General features: G+C 38.0%; 1 protein-coding gene across 4 annotated transcripts in view; it reads left to right on the plus strand.

Annotated features, from left to right (window-relative positions):
* DNAJC13 (DnaJ heat shock protein family (Hsp40) member C13) overlaps positions 1 to 20,271 on the plus strand; it is a 56,156-nt gene that overhangs the window by 3,166 nt on the left and 32,719 nt on the right. For 2 of the 4 annotated variants that reach the window (XM_027675539.1, XM_027675540.1), the window contains exons 2-19: positions 2,890 to 3,076; positions 4,254 to 4,334; positions 8,602 to 8,677; positions 9,164 to 9,313; positions 9,650 to 9,691; positions 10,764 to 10,964; positions 12,034 to 12,240; positions 12,325 to 12,420; positions 12,566 to 12,657; positions 13,462 to 13,628; positions 13,728 to 13,807; positions 13,887 to 14,056; positions 14,891 to 14,990; positions 15,220 to 15,327; positions 15,866 to 16,021; positions 16,775 to 16,831; positions 18,096 to 18,217; positions 19,376 to 19,451. In XM_027675539.1, the coding sequence (XP_027531340.1) occupies positions 3,072 to 3,076; positions 4,254 to 4,334; positions 8,602 to 8,677; positions 9,164 to 9,313; positions 9,650 to 9,691; positions 10,764 to 10,964; positions 12,034 to 12,240; positions 12,325 to 12,420; positions 12,566 to 12,657; positions 13,462 to 13,628; positions 13,728 to 13,807; positions 13,887 to 14,056; positions 14,891 to 14,990; positions 15,220 to 15,327; positions 15,866 to 16,021; positions 16,775 to 16,831; positions 18,096 to 18,217; positions 19,376 to 19,451 (1,986 nt within the window). In that variant the 5' untranslated portion in view covers positions 2,890 to 3,071. Of the gene's footprint in view, positions 1 to 2,889; positions 3,104 to 4,253; positions 4,335 to 8,601; positions 8,678 to 9,163; positions 9,314 to 9,649; positions 9,692 to 10,763; positions 10,965 to 12,033; positions 12,241 to 12,324; positions 12,421 to 12,565; positions 12,658 to 13,461; positions 13,629 to 13,727; positions 13,808 to 13,886; positions 14,057 to 14,890; positions 14,991 to 15,219; positions 15,328 to 15,865; positions 16,022 to 16,774; positions 16,832 to 18,095; positions 18,218 to 19,375; positions 19,452 to 20,271 lie in introns of all 4 variants that reach the window. The other 2 variants (XM_027675542.1, XM_027675541.1) reach the window with 2 other exon arrangements.

Consider the following 20,271-nt stretch of genomic DNA (forward strand, 5'->3'; position numbering starts at 1 on the left):
GCATTTCTCTTCCTCTTTCCCCCAAGAAATCTCAGTTTCTTATCAGCATTTCTCTTTCTCCTCCCCCCAGTGGAACAGAATAATAATCATGTCTGAGGCTCTGAATCCTACCTTAGCATTGGTTAAACCTTAATTTAAGAAAGATCTGCAAGTTTTGTAATAGTAGAGGAATAATTTGATCAGGAAAAAAGTCAATCTCAATTCTGCACTAAACTTTGGACCCGTGTCCAAACTTCTGACTTTATTTAAACTGAAGGACACTTATGTATAATTACAGCCGTGCCTGTTGCTTTGATGCCTGCAAGGTCACAGCTTTGTTTCTAGCTCTACAAGTACTACTTTGAGACTAACTTTTCTCCATTTCCTGAAATAGATTGTTTTCCCAGATGGTAGTTTTGTTTGAAGAATGGGAAATCCTGGAAAAGTGGAAAGTGCATGCAAGTTTAACACAGCTTCTGTAATATACCTACTCGTGTAAAAGGTCCCTTTGAACTAAAACTATTCTATATAGCTTGAACTCTGAGGCAGGGGGAGTCCTGGAAGCAGTTCAGCCCCCTTAGTTCAAGGGGTTGCTATTTCTGGTACATGAGGCATGCAAAAATGTGGTTTCAGCTCTTCACCCAAAGCTGTTTCACTGCTATTTACAGTACTAAAAGGACCAAATAGGAAAGTATTGCTGAACTTCTGTTCTGTGAAAAAGCTGATTAAAATGTCCAGGGCACGTTTAGGGGAAGTGCTTTAGTTAGGCTTCTAAAAGAAGTTCCAAGTCATTGACAATATTTTGCATGCAGAATCCTCAGATTATCTGACCAGACTGCATTCAGCATGGCTGAACTCTCTCAACCAAACAAAACATATTTATAAACCACTGCTTTCAAAATACTCATTGCCTCTGTTCCAGTGGAAACGGAACAACTGAACTAGGTGTTTCCCTGGTATCAAACCTTTGAGAACCATGAGTATGGGATATGGAATGGCTGTGCTGCAAAGCGTTCAAAATAACCTTTGAAGTTTTGATTTTTCGACTACTGGATACCAAAGGACACTTCAGATGATTATTAAAATTGGGGCCTTATTGTCATGGATGCTTTTATGAGTGAAATAACGAATTTAACTCAATTTTTGTGTTGTCAGTCAACTTTGAAGGTCTCTTGAATACAGGAAGAAGAGGTAAAGGTAACAAGACTGTTCTCTTATTTAGGAAATTAATGTGATAAATCTAAGCAGGCCACTGTAGCTTACACTGGCAATATGGCTAAACTTGATTAATGATAAATCCTGATGTGTTCTGCAAAGTCAATGGTTATATCGTCTTAGGTGCTAAAATTACATTGTATCACATTGTAGATAGTACAGCAAGAATGATGCCACACTGGTTCTGTCAGAATGAGTGAAGGAAGAAAACTTGGTTTCTTCTAAAATGTCTGTCTTTGGCATGAACTGTTTTTTTATCTTTTTGCTTATCTATTTTTGCTCTTCCTGTGGAACTAAAGACAAATGAAAAATGATTGCTGGACTTCAACGTAGCAGCTCAGAACAGTAGGCTATTGTTAGCCTTTCTCGCTGTTAAATTGCTGGAAAATGTGTACAAGAAATAATTGTTACTAGATTTTGGCCATATATTGCCTCTGTAGTAGTCTTCGCAGTGGGAGGGATAGTGACAATCACTGTCCAGAAGCACAGTGAGTAAAGCATCAAAGCTTAATGATTTTAGTAACTTTGATCTAAAATAAAAGTCTAGTGAATTTGTCACTTCCACTTCACGTACAATACTTCATGTATCAGTATCCTGAATCCAGTTAGATGCTGATGTTAAAATTACTGGAAGCTGCTGGTAGTTCATAAAGGAGTGTTTCTCAGTTCTGTATTATTAAGAGTAGATGTTTGCAACGGGACAACATCTTGCTTTAAATACCTTAAAGCAAGTGGTGTTCAGGTTTGGGAGACTTAATAGAGCTGGTCAGAGGAGTCTGGTATTGGTGAAACTGGAATTACAGATAAATAGATCTTTTAATCCCATACTTAGTGGAGCTAGTCTTGTTATAAGCCTCTTATTTTATTTTTACTAATACATTAGTCAATGTCAAGAAAATGGCTTTGAAAGAAGGGTATGAAGATTGAGTGTCTGGCACTTTGTTCTGAAAGATAACTTTAAAACACAAAATGATCAGACCCAAAGTGTGCTACTGTACAGTAAGCAATGTGGATAGAGTGTACTGTGTTTATTCCAATCCATGGCAATAATAATACAATATAGTTCTTAAACCAGGTGAAAAAAAGAATTTGGGGAATAATCATAGAATGCTTTGGGTTGGAAGGGACCTCAAAGAACATCTAATTCCAACCTCCCTGCCACGGTTGGGGACACCTTCCAGTAGACTGAGTTGTTCAAAGCTGAATCCAACCTGGCCTTGAGCAATTCCAGGGATGGGCCAGTGGGGCATCCAGAGCTTCTGTGGGTAACCAGCTGAGCGTCCACTGTCCACATCACTGGCAAAGATGTTAAAACAGTGCCAGTCTGAATACTGACGTCTGAGGAATGCCACTTGTCACTGTTATCCATTTGGACATTGGGCTGTTGACTGCAACTCCTTGAGTGCAACCGTCCGGCCAATTCCCTATCCACTGAGTGGTCCATCTGTCAAATCCATGTCTCTTCAGTTTAGAGGCAAGAATGTCATGTGGGACAGTGTCAAATGCTTTACCCAAGTCCAGGTAGGTGTCAGCAATCAGTAGTAATAATGCTGTTGAATATCTTGCCCCTCATGAAACTTTGTTTCCAAAAACTAAATTTAGAGAATTTAACTTGCCACTGATCATTGGAGTATTAACTCTGAAAATTCGACTCAAAGATTGAAATATGTAAATACTGCTTTTCTCTCTTTCCAGAGGCAGTACCTCAAGTTCTCTTCAGTAGGTAGTGATGATTGTGCTGCTTCTTCACCTGAGGGAAGGAATTCTCAAGTTCATTTCAATCAGGCTATCCATTCTTCATGTTTATGACTCCATAACTGCTGCAGTCTTTGCTCAGAAAGAAAATAGCCTGGAGTTGTAGAGGGTAGAAATTAGCGATGAGGTAATGTTACAGGTCATCCATCTCAAAGTAAGAAATCTTCCTTTGCCAAATCAAGTAGAGTTAGCTGAACGTAAAAAAGATAACTGGGGTTGTAATCTAACTTTGATGAGTCAGTGGGGTACTAAGTGGGATTGGGTTGCCTTAGAGTTGCTTTGGGCAACCTCTCTGAGTTCTTGCAGACTAGCATAAGTGCCTGCTGTTTTGGGGATGCCACTACGTTAATTGTGTGAACCTCAGAGTAGTACCAGTCATGAATCAGTAACAGGGAAGCCTATTTTGACACATTTGAAAATAAAACTAATGCTGTAGATAAAACTGAGGGTGACAGCTTCACTTCTGTACTTAAGCAGACATTCCCTGATTAAGTGCCTTGCCTATGGCATTGTGAAGTAAAAAGAAAGTTAATTTCCTAAGTACTGAACATACATCTGTTTCAGTCATGGAAGATAGTGGTCAGAAGCATTCCTTAGAACTTAGCAGCTCCTAAAGCAATGATCCATTCAAGCAGTTGTGGACAATCCTGAGTGTGTGTTTGGGGAATAGATATTCTTATGCGAAATAAGCATATCAGGATGTTAGTGGTGAGATTGCTTAAACTTTTACAGCACAGGAGGGGCACTTAGCTCTTTAAACACAATGCTTAGCTAATAAGTTTCTCAACTTCAGATTCTGTTTCAAACTGGAAAACAAGCTGATATCCAGATATCTCCTTACTGTTTATTTCAGAATTGCAATAGGAATTTGGCTTAGCTGGAGTTACAGTTATAGGGTTCTCAAATAATTTTGATACTAAACACTTTTCAGGAGTAAAGCATTCTGGAGATGATGATATAAAATACACTTGAATGTGAATCTGCAAAGGTGCAGTGAAAGTAGAGTGATTGTAATAGGGCAAACAAGACATAAATTACTGGAACTCGATACTGTTAAAGAGTAGCTAGTGTAACAAATTCAGTGGAGAAACTAATAATTCATATGCAGCTCCATGTGCAACTTAGTCCATGCATTGTTTGATAAACTTAAGTATTCCTAATTTTTTTTGTGTGTGGAATTGACAAAACAGTGACTTGAGTGTTTGAAACCCCAGTCTTTTTGTTCTGAAGCGTATTGATGATTAGTGAACTTTGGTTTTAAATAAAAATCCTTAGTACTAACAGGATGTCTCCTTTGTTTTCAGGTCTTGGCACAGAATGAATATAATTAGAGAAAACAGAGATCTTGCTTGTTTCTACACAACAAAACATTCATGGAGGGGAAAGTAAGTAGTTTGAAGTTTGTTAATTTTGGGGGTTTTTTTAATGTTTTGTGTGACACTTCTCCCTGTTACTGGATTTAAGTGCATCCAACTGATGGGTGAAAACTGAACTACAGGTTCCTGCTGCTCAGTCTCTAAAGTGACTGTATTTTCACTAGAATCAGTTTGAATTTTAAATATTGCATTATAGCCTTCCTCTGCACATGTTCCCACGCTTCAGTGTAGCTATGAAATGGACCACCTGACTTACTCAGTTTCTGAGTCTCTTGAACTTACTGTGTAAAGTACTAATTTGAAAGTGGAAATGCTTCTTAGAACAGGTTTGGAGAGGAGTAATGTCTTATGTACTTTAATAGATGAGGGTCACTAGTCCACACATGTACTTAACATGTTGTCTAATAGATTATCTATTAAACTACTAACTGAGATAATTTGAAGAATTCTGTTAATAGAAATAAACTTCCTCCCTTTGATCTAAAAATGAATTTTCAGTGATGCTGCAAAAGCTAGGGAACCTCTAATAAAAGTATCTATTAAATTATCATAACTGGTATCTGTTATGCTGTGTTTGAAGTCAGCTGTTATGCATACTTTTTGAAGTGTCATAGGACTTTCTTTGGTATCCTTACCCTTTGTTGCTTTTCACATGCATAGTAGCACTGTGGAATTGGGGTTTTTCCTTGCTGTCAACAACATAACAAAGCGGGTGGGTTATCTGCACCCTGGAAGCGTGAGTACAGCTTGATTCCAATGGTTGTACAAAGAGGTCATGTCTGAATCTGTTGTTTGACCAGTAAGTTGAAACTGGGTATTTTTGGCTGTCTGCCAAATTCGTCCTATCAAAGATTGGGAATATTGGGAAGGAAAGGAGGATGGGATGTAGGGTGCAGCAGCCACAGATCTTTCAACTGAGGTTGGAAGAACCATGGGTTGGGCTTCAGTGTCTAATGTAAAGAGGTCCCTGCGTTTTTGTCGGCAAAAATTAAAGCCCTGGGTAGTTCAGAGTCCAGACTAGACTGAGCAGTGTTCTGAGGGCAGAGTCTTTCCTCTGCTAGTACAGATTCTTGGTTGACTTGAAATAAATAGTTTAATATTTCATTTTACTTCGACAGAATTCTAGCCAAACTTGCGTAAATTGGGTCTTACCTAAGTTATGATCCATGCATTTGGAATTGTGTGGGCATGGAGGAATAAACTGTTTCCTCTGGTAATAATAAGATACTGTGTTGGGGTAGAACATTAGAACAGTTTGTCCCTCCTAATCTTTCTGTTGCCCAGCAGAAAATGTCTGATTTCTCCCTCAGAATTTTCTGTGGCATCTATGCAAATTTATGGTGTGAGATTTGAGCCACTTGTTTAAAACTAAATACATTAAACTCAGATTTCTTCTTTTGTCAAATACATTTCATTAAAGAGCCTGATGCAAGGTGTTGAACTTAAGAGTAGTATGATCTTGAACTTTGATGGTAGCATTCTGATAAACTATGAAGTCTTATAGAACTTCAGGCTAAGTCTAAAGTCTAAAACAAGTTTAGTTTAAAAGTTCAGTGGTGTGTTACTTCTCTCATAATGAAGGAGAAAGGAGTATTTAGTGAGTAATTACCTCTTGTTACATTGCAGCCGAAGCTGATATGACTTTAAGTAGTTTTATATTTGAATTCTTAAGTCTACTCATAGTGGACTTTATACTTATGCATTCTCAGTATAATCTATGGATAATAATTTAAGAAAGCAATGTGTGGTGCTAAATGAGCCTGAACCATTTTGACTATTCATAGGATTTGTCACTTTGAGTATGGGCTATGTGCGTGTCAGTTAAAGTATTTTCTAGTAGTACAGATGATGATGCTTCAGTGTTAATCTGTAGTTCTCTAAAACTAATGAACGCTGTCTTTCTATTGAGTGTGTTGCTATAAAATTTGTCTACCAGGTTCATCCTGGTTGAAAAAAGACTTCTACGGTGCTTTGAAGAAACTAGTGAATAGGCAATAGCCTTTTTACTGAGGATACTTGCTTCAGCTTTTCTCAAAGCATCCTGGCATTAGATATACTGCAGAGTAGTTTGAGAGATAATTAATAGTAAACTCTTAAAGGCATACAAGTATAAATACCTTCCTTGCATATTTAAAGGTGAAGTTCTGGACAAGAATATGTTTAGGCTGCATGTAAGAACTGACTTCTAAATCTCCTCTGTTTATGCAACAAGACTTGGGTCTTCTGAATTTGTGTAGGGAGAGGAGACAAAGGAAATGGTAACTCAGCAAATCTGCTGTTTTGTCTTATGTTCCTTGTCACATCACATATTTAGAATGCTGGATAACAAATATGCTTCCTAGATATTGAAATGCAGGCTTGAGCGTGAGGGCAGAGAAGGAAGGGGCTGTAATGTTTGAAAGCAGGTCTTCAGTTATGTGTGATCATTGCAGATCCTTATTCTGCCACAAAGCACTGTGAAGCTCTTAGTACGTTAAGTGAGTAACAAAACCTTGAGCAAATAATAAACAGCTTTATTGCTTGTGATGTGCTGTTCTGAAGAACTTAAACAAACCTTATTTATAAGACACATAAAAGACAGAATACCTACCTGAATCGTGAAACAAGAGGAGAGGGAACAGTTGGTATGTTCAAGGGATTTTCTTATGAACTAAGCACTGGAGCATTCTTTGACAGACTGAATATAGTGGAATTATTATCAGCTAGAGTAGCTTTAAATGTTCTGCTTCATTAGAACAGAATGAAGGATCTTGACCTGTATCTAAAATAAGGAAAAGTCAACTATGTGGAGAAACAAACAGGCTTTTCAAGTAGATTAAATATCTTTAAGGTGGCAGATTGCTTCAATACAGATTTTTCTAAGCTTTGAAGAAAATAAGCACTTGCTTTAATTCCTAGAGATAAACTCCTCTGGGTCGGTAATGGCTTCAACTTGCAGCAGTTTGTTTGAATAATAAGGGAAGGGTATGAATTTTGTGAGATTGACTGTCAGATACTCTTGACCTTCCTATTATGAGAGAAGGTATATGAGGGAGCTGCTCTGAATATATCTGAAGCCCACGCAAAGTTTGACCTTATACAGAAATGATGGCTTGTGCTGCAGACCTGTCAAGTGAGAGAGAAGAAAGGACTGCACCACAAGAATGCAGAAAAGGATGGAAGAAACGAATTGCTGCTTCTTGATGCAGTGTCTAATATGGCACAGATTCAGATTAGTTAGTTAATCATCTTGTTGATTGTATCTTTCAAAACCTACAGTTTACTCAGAGGTGAAACTTAAATTCCTACATGGAATCAGTTTTAATATGGACAACTAGCTGAAGTATTTTTATTTGGTTCAAGAAAGACATCTATGTTCAGATCCTGTTACTTTAGTCAGAGAATACTTCCTAGTGCTGGCTCTGGTTCAGGCTTCCAGATAGATGACTTCCAGATAGAAGTACCCTATAACGTGAAATTTGTGCAAGTAATAAGGTACTATTAAGAATCTACTATTTCAAACTCTGATTAGTTTTGTTGCAAAACTTTCAGATTGAGAAATATGTAGGAGTGTCTATTGGTTCAGGGTATGTTTGGAAGATTGTCTGGGAAATGAAACCATAGTAAGGCTACCACTTTCCACTTAACGCAACTAAATTTCTTAGCTTTAGCTCATTGCTACTTGTTTCTGATACTTCTGAAACACAGGCAACCAACTGTGCTGCAGGTGTTCTTTAAGCACTGGGGCAGTTAACATACTTGTGATACAGTGACTAGCTGCATAGAGAACTATACCTTCAGTGGTCTGAGACGTGTGAGTTCACTAGCCTTGGTTTTCCTCAAGGTGAAGAAAATGAGGCTTGGCCATAGTGACACTTGGACTTGTTATAGTACTGTGACCAGGTGTGTAAACTGGATTATTTCATGTTACATCTGTTGTCTGAGACAGCTTCAGACAGGTGCTTTAGACTATTGCAGGAATGGTTTTTGGGTTTTTTTACCCCTATATATATGGTCTTTTTCGAATTTACTCTGTTCTGGTACTGCCTTTCAATGCAAGTTCTGAGAGTCTTTGATCCTGACTTAGCCATTAACTTAGGAAAAGATAGGTATAAGTAAATACATTTAATAGTATTTAACTTGTATTTATAAGGGTAAACTGCAAACCAGCAACAAAGAAAATACCATATGCATTTCCTATCAATGACTTGTATATAGCTTCTTAACATAATTTTTGCAGTTCAGCAGGGAGTTTTCTGTGACTACTGGAGAAAGTTAATATTCTTTTGTATTCTAGGTATAAGCGAGTCTTTTCAATTGGAACCCATGCCATCACCACATACAACCCCAACACACTAGAAATTACTAATCAGGTAAATATGATTTTTTAAGTTGATTTCTGACTCATGTTCATTACCCAGAGGAAATAGTGGCATTCAGACTTTAGAAACTGAGTCTGAGAAGATCTCGGAAAAAACAGGAGATATCGCAGATGCTACAAAAGCACACCTAGCAGAAATCCAGTGTTACCTTCACTAACTCCACAAATACCCAGTAGGTTTTGTACTTTTAGGCAGTTTGTCTTAATTGGCCAACAATAGTAGTTTGCCTTTGGGTGTGCTGTTCCAAAGGAGCTGGGATAAGTTTGATTACTGTAGAGCTATGTCCCTGAAGGGAGTCAGGACACTTACTCACTTTGCACAGTATCAGAGGAAGCTCAGGCTCATGCTGTCACGTAGCATGCTAGCTGTCATCTTATTACAGCCAGTCCCTTATTATAGGTGCTAAGGGGTTTTGAATGGAGGAGATGTAGCTTTAAAATTACTAACAGTATAATTTAATTACTTTCAATTGTCTAGTGGCCTTATGGAGATATCTGCAGTATTTCTCCTGTTGGAAAAGGACAAGGAACAGAATTTAGTCTCACTTTTCGCAAAGGGAGTGGAAGAAAGTCTGAGACACTTAAGTTTTCCACAGAGCACAGAACAGAACTCCTTACAGAGGCACTGGTAAGTTTTTTTTTTTTTCAAATAAGCAGTAAGTACTTGGTTACCATTACCATTTGAGGTAGCTTACTGTGCTTTCTTTCCTTGCATAAAACGTAGGAAAGCAAGTTTTTGAGGTGTTATGTTAATGAATTTGATCTAGTGTCAGTTGCAGCAACTACTGCATGATTTGTAAATAGTCAGTAAAGCGACATATACTGAATATGTTAAACTGCAGTGGAATGGTGAGCCTTTTGAGGAGGCTTAGTATGAGTCCCATAAAATAGCTTAAATGTAGACTTTCTGGATAGATTGGCTGTCATATTTGCATTCATTCATGGTTAACTTTTTTAAAAACAGAGATTCAGGACAGACTTCTCAGAAGGAAAAATCACAGGACGGGTAAGTATCTGGCTTGTCTGGATCATGTGCAGTTTAACAAAATTATCTAAAGACTTAAACATGCTTGTGCTATGTGCAGTACCTAAAATAGCTTATGTAAATTTGGATCTGAAGTCTTTGAGAAGAGAAAATTAAGAGCTTGTTCAAAAGCAGAAGGAACCTTTTTAACAGTAGAATATTTGAGCTCTCTTCACTTGGCGTGAGCCTTATGGTGGTGCATGGACTCTGACTGTTACTGCCAGAATACAGAGGTGTGCTATGCGGAGCTCTTATTTGGAGAGAAAGGAGAAGAAAAACATAAGCTTTGATTCATTAGTCAATGTTTAGTACTTATAGCACTTCACTTTCTAACTCTAAATATTTTTCTGCATAACATCCTGAACACTTGATGTAGGAATGTTGTTTCCTTGGTGGATTTCTATAAGTCAGATTACGGGCAGGATTGGTGTTTACTGAATCTTGGTAACACAGTAATAAACCAGACAGTATACAGAGCTGGACTTTATATTTGTCTTCTGGTCATAGAAGTGCTTAAAGTTACTTTAAATAACTTAAAATATTGCATAGAAAAAATCCTCAGTCATGAACATAGTAACACTGCTGGATTATGGGGGTCTCCTTTGTCTTACTGGCGTTTAGAGCAGACCTGTAACTTTTGCTGTTTTAATCTGTATTTGTAAGGGAGTGTGACTGCAGGAGATGAAAAATTTGCACTACGGTGATAAGCTTACCTTAATTTGATTAGCTGAATAACAGCATGTGGTGCAAAAGCTATTTCCTTGTCAAATCATAGTGGTCATGGTCTGTGAATAGACCACCTTCTGTAATGAGAGAAGCTTATGCCCTTTTGGAGTGGCTGTTTTGGGATTGCTGTTCTTTCTTCAAAAAGCATTGTTTAAGCTTGACTTCCTTGTCAGTTGACAGCTATCTTCCTTTGATTCATAGTGTTCTTGATATAAATAAGAGCATTAAGGGAAATCATATAATTTTTTGAACTTACTAGATAGGAAAAGAACTGTTACTGTATAGTAAAGAAGTGTGTGTAGAGGTCTAAAAGTAGCTCTCTCTGCAGAGGTATAACTGCTATAAACATCACTGGAGTGATACGAGGAAGCCTGTGATTCTGGAAGTGACTCCTGGAGGTATTGACCAAATTGATCCTGCAACAAATAAAGTCCTGTGCTCCTATGACTACAGAAACATTGAAGGCTTTGTGGATATTACTGGCTATCAGGGAGGCTTCTGTATCCTCTATGGAGGATTTAGTAGATTGGTGAGTATTAAAACAAAATACTTTGGTATGGTTCTTAGGATGTTTATAGCTGCATGTTTAATAATGAAGGTTCAACATAGTTCGAGCATACAAGTGCATCTTTGGGACCCTGCTGGGGAGCCTCAAGGCTTATGGACAGATCTCAAAAGGCAATTAGTTAAAATATTTGAAAACTATGTTTTCAAAACTATGAGTTGGGTTTTGTTTTTGTTTAAGAACTGCAGAGCATAAAATATCTAGGTTTTTAGGGTAATGAATATGAATGTAATGTGGACATTGGAGTTTCCTGTCATTTCTCAAAGTTACAGAAGTGACAGGCAGTGTGTCACTAATCTACCTAACTGATGGAGGGATTCTATTCAGAAATAGATTAATCAGTGGTGCTGTTGCCTCTTTGGACTTGTGATCTGATAATCAGAGCTTTATTTGGGAAATACTGCAGTGTAATGTTGGTTTTAAAGTCTTTAAAGGGTTTCTGTGTACTGTACTGCAAGCAGCTGAAAAGGATCTTTACATTGGTAACCATGAATTATTTCCTAAATATAGCTACCTCAGTCACTACTAACAAAATAGGACTGCTGTCTAGATCAGGGTTTCCATGTCTTTTGTACTGCAGCATGCTTTTCTCCTGCATAAAACTAGCAATATATACTTGATCCTCTAGAGCTGCCCTAACCTTGCCTAGCAAGGGTGGATAGCAGTCCTTGCAGATAGCAGCTGGGGCTACCACTGTGGTTCTCCTGCTCATCACTCTTGCCAGACTGTCAGGGTCTGTTGCCAAGGGTGGACAGGTGGGTCATGCCAACTTTCACTGTAATGGCATGCTAATGTGTAGCAGAGTATCCTTTAGGAATAGCTGCTATAGATTTTTTTCCTTAAAGGCAAATGTAAACTTAATAATGGATCTCCTGTGTAATAAATACCTCTATACAATGCACTTAGCAGAGGCAAGCCAAGCTGCTGTGAACATTCTCTACTGTTAGATATATAGTGGAGGATTATTTACAGAACTCTGATTTCTTCAGCTGTGCTGTATTTGTCACTTTTTTTTTCTTGTCAAAATTTGCAGCACCTGTTTGCATCTGAGCAGAGGGAGGAAATTATCAAGAGTGCAATAGAGCATGCTGGCAACTTCATAGGTATTTCTCTGCGAATAAGGAAAGAATCCCTAGAATTTGAGCAGTACTTGAATCTTCGCTTTGGAAAATACAGCAATGATGAATCTATAACATCTTTAGCAGAGTTTGTTGTTCAAAAAATAACACCTAGACACTTGGTAAGGGTATCAGACTTGAACGTATTTTGTTCCTCTAAGATGCTAAGTATTCTCTTTCCTAACACGCCTTTCTTGTTTTATAAGGAACCTGTGAAAAGGGTGCTAGCTCTTACGGAAGCTTGCTTAGTTGAGCGGGATCCAGCTACCTATAACATTGCGACTTTGAAACCCTTAGGCGAGGTAAGAAGCATCCTTTTGCAATACCAGTTCTTCAAATAGAAGCACCAAAAGATAAGCATTTGTTAGTATATGGAAGACAGACCTAATTTGTAGACTAGCTAAATAACAGTGCTTCATGAATGTGATCCTTGTCCCTTATTTTCAGGTATTTGCAATAGTATGTGACTGTGAAAACCCACAGCTTTTCACCATTGAATTTATCAAAGGACAAATTCGGAAGTACTCTTCAACAGAAAGGTAACTGGAGCTCCTGTGGATTATAAATTCAAATGGAAGTTGCCATTGTACTGCTTCTAGTTTCTCAGCTTCCATAAACTCTGACCCTTGGAGGTGTTAACTCAAAGCCTTCCTATTCTAGCAGTCTACCACTTAAAATCAAGATTTGTTACAGGAACTAAATCTCTCCTATTTACCTTCCTTCCAACTTTGAGCAAATCTGTCCAGAAGTTTTCTGATAAACATGGAAGGGTGTTGAACGGTTAGATACAGCCTGTTTCTCCTAAGCAATATTGTTCTGTGTATGCCGTACTCAGATAAGGAGTATATCTGAGACAAGGAAAGAAAGCACAGTTCAAGTGATATGGAAATGTGAAGGCTGTGAACCCTTTGAGCTCTCTGTTTGAGACAGTCTTAGTTGATTCTATTTAAAACAACCAACAGCATAGTCCCTGAATGCACTTGCAGTTGTAATACAGTCTAATCCTGCTAAGTGAGGTTTTGCAGAAAGCACAGGGATGAATTGGCTCGCAACATGTGTAACTCATTAACAGATAATCTAGAATTGATCCCATTAGTGAAAGGCTGCAGCTGGCTATACTGGATATAAGTCAACTCTCTTCTTACAGTGAATAAAGGAACTCTTGAAAGTTAGTGGCTTCTTCCACATGTGTAGCTGTTGGCACTAGTGTTAGTAAGAGATTCCAAGTATTGCTGCCTTTCATTCTGTGTTTGACTATTTTTTTCCCATTTTTCTTATAACTTGGTTCTTTGGCATCACTTCTCTGATATAAATTGTATTTGTGTGTCTTTGTCCCAACCCAGAGATTCTCTCCTGGCTAGCTTGTTGGATGGAGTGAGAGCTTCTGGTAATAGAGATGTCTGTGTGAAAATGACCTCCACACACAAAGGCCAGCGCTGGGGATTACTCAGTATGCCTGTAGATGAAGAAGTAGAGAGCCTTCATCTGAGGTTTTTGGCTGCTCCTCCAAGTAAGCTAATGCTTCTTATATGGGTTTATAGTTCTCTTTAAAGCATCCAGATATTTAGTCAGGTACTGTGCACTTAACTGTTGTTATGTCTTCTTACAGATGGTAACTTTGCAGATGCTGTGTTCAGGTTCAATGCTAACATTTCCTACAGTGGGGTACTACATGCAGTTACACAAGATGTAAGAATAAATCCTCTACTCATCATTTTAAGATGTTGTTAATGCATAAAGAAATAAATGATTGTTATTTTTTAACCAGGGTCTGTTCTCAGAAAACAAGGAGAAACTCATTAATAATGCCATAACAGCATTGCTCTCCCAAGAGGGAGATATTGCAGCATCTAATGCAGAGCTTGAAAGCCAATTCCAAGCAGTAAGACGACTAGTGGCTTCAAAAGCAGGCTTCCTTGCCTTTACTCAGCTTCCGAAGTAAGTGATAAATCTCTTCCAGCTTGGAAGTAGTAGGTGAAAAGTTCTTGAGCTTTTGTTAATAACTTATCTCTAAAACTGAGAAATGGAGTTAGGACTCACTTCTGAAAAAGACTGGAAGACTCTGTACACAATTGCATTCAGTAGTGCGAGTCTGTCACCAGGCTTTAATGCAAATTGAGAATCCCAAGTAATCATTAGCAAGTAAAGCTGATTCTTCCTCTGATGAATACTCAATCTTGAGTCAAGTATGGTTTAATGTTTTTCCTAGTGGTAAAACTTCTAAAATGTACCTTCATCTGTCCTTGAAATAGGCAGTTCTTAGTTCTTAAAGTATGTTGACGTTATTGCTATCCTCAGTTCAACACAAGATAAGACAGTGTTAGGAAGCTGTTTGCTTCTGCAGTAAGTACAGGCTGCTTGGAACTTGTGTCTTAATTAAATAGCATAAGAAAGCAGAAAAACTGTCTGTTCTGAAAATGAAAAATTCTTGGAAATATTTCTAACTGGGGACTATGGAACAACTGAATGATGTGAAGAGTACAAAAGCACTTAGTGTGAGACTCTTATTAAGTTCTATTTCTCTATAAATAGTATCCTGTAATTACAGAAATATGTCTCTATTTTGGTGAATGTGCTTGGCATATTGTTAATACTGAAATAACTACTGAAGTTTTCCTATCAAGGAATCTCAAATTTATGAAAACACAAAGGTACTGACTTGCTAAATGCAATGGGAATAGGCCCCTTTTGGTCGCCAACTACACTTTTTATCTTAAAATTAAGATTGCTGTTTCCTCTCTAATCTTGGTGGTTTTTCTTTTCTCTCAAAAGATTTCGAGAACGATTAGGAGTGAAGGTTGTGAAAGCCCTCAAAAGGAACAATGATGGTGTAACCCACGCTGCTATTGACATGCTTTGTGCTCTTATGTGTGTAAGTATTAAATTTCAGATTCTTTCACTTCAGGCTACTGAAAGATGTAGAAATAGGGACTGCCCTTCAACCTGCAGTGTGTTCAGACACGAAATAACTTGTTGTACAGTGATTTCCTGCTGAACTTGAAGTAGGATGTGCTTTTTACATTCAGAGGGTGGCTTTTGGATTACAGCTGTTAAAAACTGAGGGTTGAAATGTGACTGCATATATAAATACTTTTTTATAGCCCATGCATGATGACTATGACTTGAGGCAGGAGCAGTTGAACAAAGCTTCCCTTCTTTCTTCAAAGAAGTTCCTAGAAAATCTACTAGAGAAATTCAATTCCCATGTGGTAAGTCAAATATTGAAAACAGGTAGCTTCTTTAAGTGCTTTTTCTAATTGCTATGAAAATGTTTTTGTCGTACTAGGATGTATCTTTGAATGCATTTGCACCTGCAATTGAAGTGCAGAAAATACAGATGTGTCTGGCTCTGAAGTTTAGCTAATTATGTTTGGATCTTGACAGGTTAGAATATAGCTGTCTGTGCTGCAGAACTTTATTGTCGTGCAACAAATGTTTGTATGTTTAGTATGGAAGCTGGTTGTTTCTTTTAACTAAAAGGATAGTGTAAACTCGGATTTGTGGGATTCAACTAGAAAAAGTAGTTTGTAGCACACCATTATACGAATCATGAGTGTCTGATATGCTTTAGCCAATACTTTACCAGGGTATTGCCATACTCAGAGTAATGGCATATTCTAAACTTGCAGTTTTTGTTTGCAGCCTATTTCATAGTACGACAGGGAAGAACATCTTCAGCATCGTGAATACTCTCAGACAGGGGAGAATTGCTGTGTCTATATTACATACCTGTCTTCCTAATTTCAGGATCATGGGACAGGTGCCCTAGTAATTAGTTCACTTCTGGACTTCCTGACGTTTGCCCTATGTGCTCCATATAGTGAGACTACTGAGGGGCAGCAGTTTGACATGTTGTTGGAAATGGTGGCATCTAATGGAAGAACACTATTTAAGCTCTTCCAGGTAAGACTTTTTTACTATTATTATAGACTTTAGGTAGTCAGTGAACATGAAGTTTTTCTTGTTCTTCCATAAGATGGATTTGTCTACTGTTCAGCTGGTTAATGTCCCTAAACCTTTTCTACCTTGGCAAATTTTTTAATGACCTATTGCTGCCTTCAGATATCAGATTAGGGTGCTTATTTTATAGTAAATGATATGCCAAATCATTGTAGAATAGACTGTCTAAGACTGGTTTCTAAAAACACTTTAAAATACCAGTTAAACATTAAGCTAATTCAGCAGATGCACAGATCTTCCTCTCTTTGGAGTATCTTCTGCCATTTTGTTTTTCTCTCAGTAAATGAGTTAAGAGTTAAAAAAACAAGAGTAACATCCTCTTCAGTAGTAAACCTGTAAGAATTCTAGGATTATTAGCTAAAATGTCATGCCTTCTTGCTGTAAAAACAGTATACTCTTCTGCTTTTTGGTTAGTGTCAGCTTGTGTCAGACAGTTTCCTCGATGTTCTTCCAGCTTCTCTGATATATACTACTGTTCAGTTCTGGGAAATCTGTCTGGGAATTGCATGAGAGATTCTTGTTTAAAGGTTTGGGGTAGGAACTCTTGAGGCAAGCTTTCACAAAGCTGAAAAACTAACTTTTATCCAGAATTGGAGGTAGACCAGCCATGTAGATGAGTGAAGGAAACTGAATCATGGATGATCTAATCTTCCGTTTTTGCACTTGAATAATTATTTTGTCAACATTCTGTTTTAGCACCCTTCCATGGCAATTGTGAAAGGAGCAGGTTTGGTAATGAAGGCAATAATAGAGGTGAGATTTTATCAATGTTAGCGGGGATAGCATGCTAAATATGTATTATTTTGGAAGTGCAATTGCTTACTAGCAAAAGTTGGTTATATTAGCTTCTCAAGATAGGGAGTGGGGAGGGGGAAGTGGGAAAGCAAGGAACAGAACACCTGTTTAATTGTGAGTGATTTAATATAGCAACTTGCTTTATCTTACATTTGGGGTTTGGAAAGCATGTGAGTTGGGATATAAGGTGTAGTGCCTTGCATGTTTTCATACTGCAATCGAGATTTGGCTGTTAATGTTGTATTAGCTCACATACCTCAGAGCCACCAGACTTGTCCTGCATGTTAGAGGGTGTCTCCAGGAGGAGAGGCCATATTTTCTGGGATGCATTGCCAGATGGAATGGGACTGGGATTAGCAGGCAGTAGTCCCAGAGCAGACTAGTGGTGTCAGCCTCTGTTCTTGCTTTGGCTTTGTTAATTTCCATACCACATAATGTATGGACCCAGTCCATACTTCTGAAGGTCTGCTTGTGATTGTTGCAGGGTGACCTTGCTAATTGACTCTTGACACTTCCTGTGTTGAAATTCAGGGCTTAAGTTAGTGCCTCATTGTATCACAATGGCTTATGCATCTGAAATCCATCTAATACTTTCTTGGAATGGAAGTGAATGAACACTTGACATAGAGGTATAATAAATCTGCAAGTTTCCATTGATATGTCTGACAGTGATAGCTAAAAGTTGCTATGCTGTTTATTAAAAGTCCTATCACTTGAACTATAGTGGGACTTAGACAAATAAAAATGCAGCAAAAGCTTTTTCTTATTCATTGCAACTAATGTATCTTGACTGAGTGACAGTCTTATCCATGTAGCTGTCTAAACTGAACAGCACCCATTAATCTTAAATGGTTACTGTTGACAAAAGTCAAGCAACAAGCAATTATATGTGGCTCTTACTTTCTGTTTAACCCTAATTTACTATTGCAGTGTGGAAATGGTACTTGTACCTCCTGATCTATGATGGGAGACATGCATCTTACCCTTTTCAGTGACTGTCCTCATAGATATGTCTATCAATTATCTGGTCCATGGCTTTACTAGAGCTTTGAGCAGTTGCTATGGAGAACTTCCACTTAAAAAAAAATCATACTCTAGCTTCTGGTTTTTGGATATTAGTTGGTATAATTGATGGTCAAGAAGGCCGTGGAACTGTAGACTAGGATAAAAGCAGCTTAACAAAGGTTCTTTCTTTAGTAATCATCTTGCCCTGTTTCCAAAGGAAGGAGACAAAGAGATTGCTACCAAAATGCAAGATCTTGCCCTCAGTGAAGGTGCCTTACCTCGTCACTTGCACACTGCTATGTTTACAATAAGCACAGATCAGAGGATGCTTACAAATAGGTATGTCTGTCTCACTTGATATATCATGTTTAAAAAAACTAAGTAATGGCCTAGCTAACATTAGAAGCACTGGGAGGTGAGGGAAGAAAGCTTCCAGGTTTTTAGGAGAATATTTTCTTCAGAATCTGGTTATGTTTAGAGCAAGCTTCAGCTGAGACTGCAGCCACTTAATAAACCCTTGATTATTTTTTGGCCAAAGTGGACTTGGGTTGGTTACTCATTAAAGGTTCAAGTTTTGATTTCTTTTTTACTTTTTTTTAAATGAAGAGATTCAGGGAAAGAAAAGACAAGTAGAATGTCTGGAACTTCTAAAAAGTTTCAGCTATATAAAAGCTGGTGTGCACACCTCAGACATATTGCATGCAGGTAGGGTTATCCATCCTATCAGAGAGAGAAATCTCCTCAGGGAAATCATTCCCTGAACAAAACAGTCAGTAGAACTTGTGAGCATGAGCTCTGAGGGTATGCTGGGGAGGATGAGTGATGATTTAATTATTTCCACCCAAATACAAGATTATTTAAGCTTTAGCTGTGCATTCCTGACATGCTTAGAGTTGCTAGGGAATGTAGGGACAAGTGGAACTTAATGCCACTGTATGTCGGGCAGGAAAGAGTGTGAAACCATCTGTCTTACTAGTCCTGTTTGGTGCAACTACTTGCTGTTTGCTTATAAGCAATGCTTTGGTGCAGTCACCCTAGTGACAAATGTTGGCAGAAAGTGCAATTTGGCATAGAAGGCAGGCTCCCAGAAAGGCTCTTGTAGCCAATAACTGGTATTAAGAACTTCAGGCAGAGCAGGTGGCGGTTCTTGATGGTTTCTAGACTCTTAACTTTAGCTGTAACTTAAGGTTGGCTGGATAAATATACCCTTGATTATTAGATGTTTCTGCTCTATTGCTCAAGTGTTCTTTAAGGTCTAGATCAGAAAGCATGTGCTGCTACTGTTCCACTAACTTCACTGAAACTTCTAAAGGCCACACTTTAAAAGCATGCCAAGCATATACTTGAACAATATAATGCTTTGTGCTCTTACTCACTCAAGAGCACGAAGCTCTTGCTCATGTTCATTTCATCAGCATGGTAAGGGTGACAGTTTAGTGGTTTAAAAATCTGTTAAAATACTAACTTGCAGTTTGTTAATTTCAATGGCTTTTTCAGGCAGTTAAGTAGACATTTGGTTGGCCTCTGGACAGCTGAGAACAAAACTGCTATGAACTTGTTGAAACGTATTTTGGTGAGTAAAAATGGGATATGGAGTTGTGAAACAATAAAATCTGAGAGCCTGTGGTATCAAAAAACTTGGGGCAGTCTATATAGTAAGCAGATCTCCTTTCCCCATTCAAGGGGGTCGTCTTACCTGGGGAGACCAGCAGTCTGGCATCTGATATGTAAAGGATATTGATGTCTAGTTCAAAGCGTATCAGACTCTAAAAGTCTTCTGTTACTTTCCTGCCACTTTTTAAAATAGTGTATGACACAAAACTTAAAAATAAGGTGTCTGACTTCTTTTTCTTTATTAAAAGTACAAAAATGTGGGAGACATTGTAAACACGTCTCTAACGCATATAGTGTTAATAATAAATTAAGGCAAGAGTTCTGTTTATGCTTTCGTGCCTGTCCAACTTTGTTTGCTTGTAACATGGATAAATTTGTTTTCTGGTAGTTGTTAAGCCTTTACAGCCTCCTAAAAGATTCTTGCTTAAGTTACTTCAGTAAGTACTTAAGTTACTTCTGCCTCTTACTACTCTTTGTCTTTGGTTAGAAATGGGTTCCAGGGAGAACATAAAGTATGCAAAGTGAAGTTAGTTCAAAGAATAGTGTTGTAATCTGGGAAATTACTAACTTTTAGTTTCAAAATAGCAGTTCCTTCATTTTTGGCAGTGCAAACTGTCCTGATCTTGGTTACTCTCTAAGGGAAAGGTTAGTCAAATAGGACTGTCTCATCTGTAATGTCACATGTGACATTTAGTCCATATTAGAGGATATGGATGGATTCTAGTGTTATTCATTCCCCTCAGTATTGCTGTGGGATCAATTCTTCTTCCTGCCTTCTT

The sequence above is a fragment of the Neopelma chrysocephalum genome, unplaced genomic scaffold, assembly GCF_003984885.1.
Source record: "Neopelma chrysocephalum unplaced genomic scaffold, ASM398488v2 Primary Assembly neopelma1_26, whole genome shotgun sequence".
Lineage (NCBI taxonomy): Eukaryota > Metazoa > Chordata > Aves > Passeriformes > Pipridae > Neopelma > Neopelma chrysocephalum.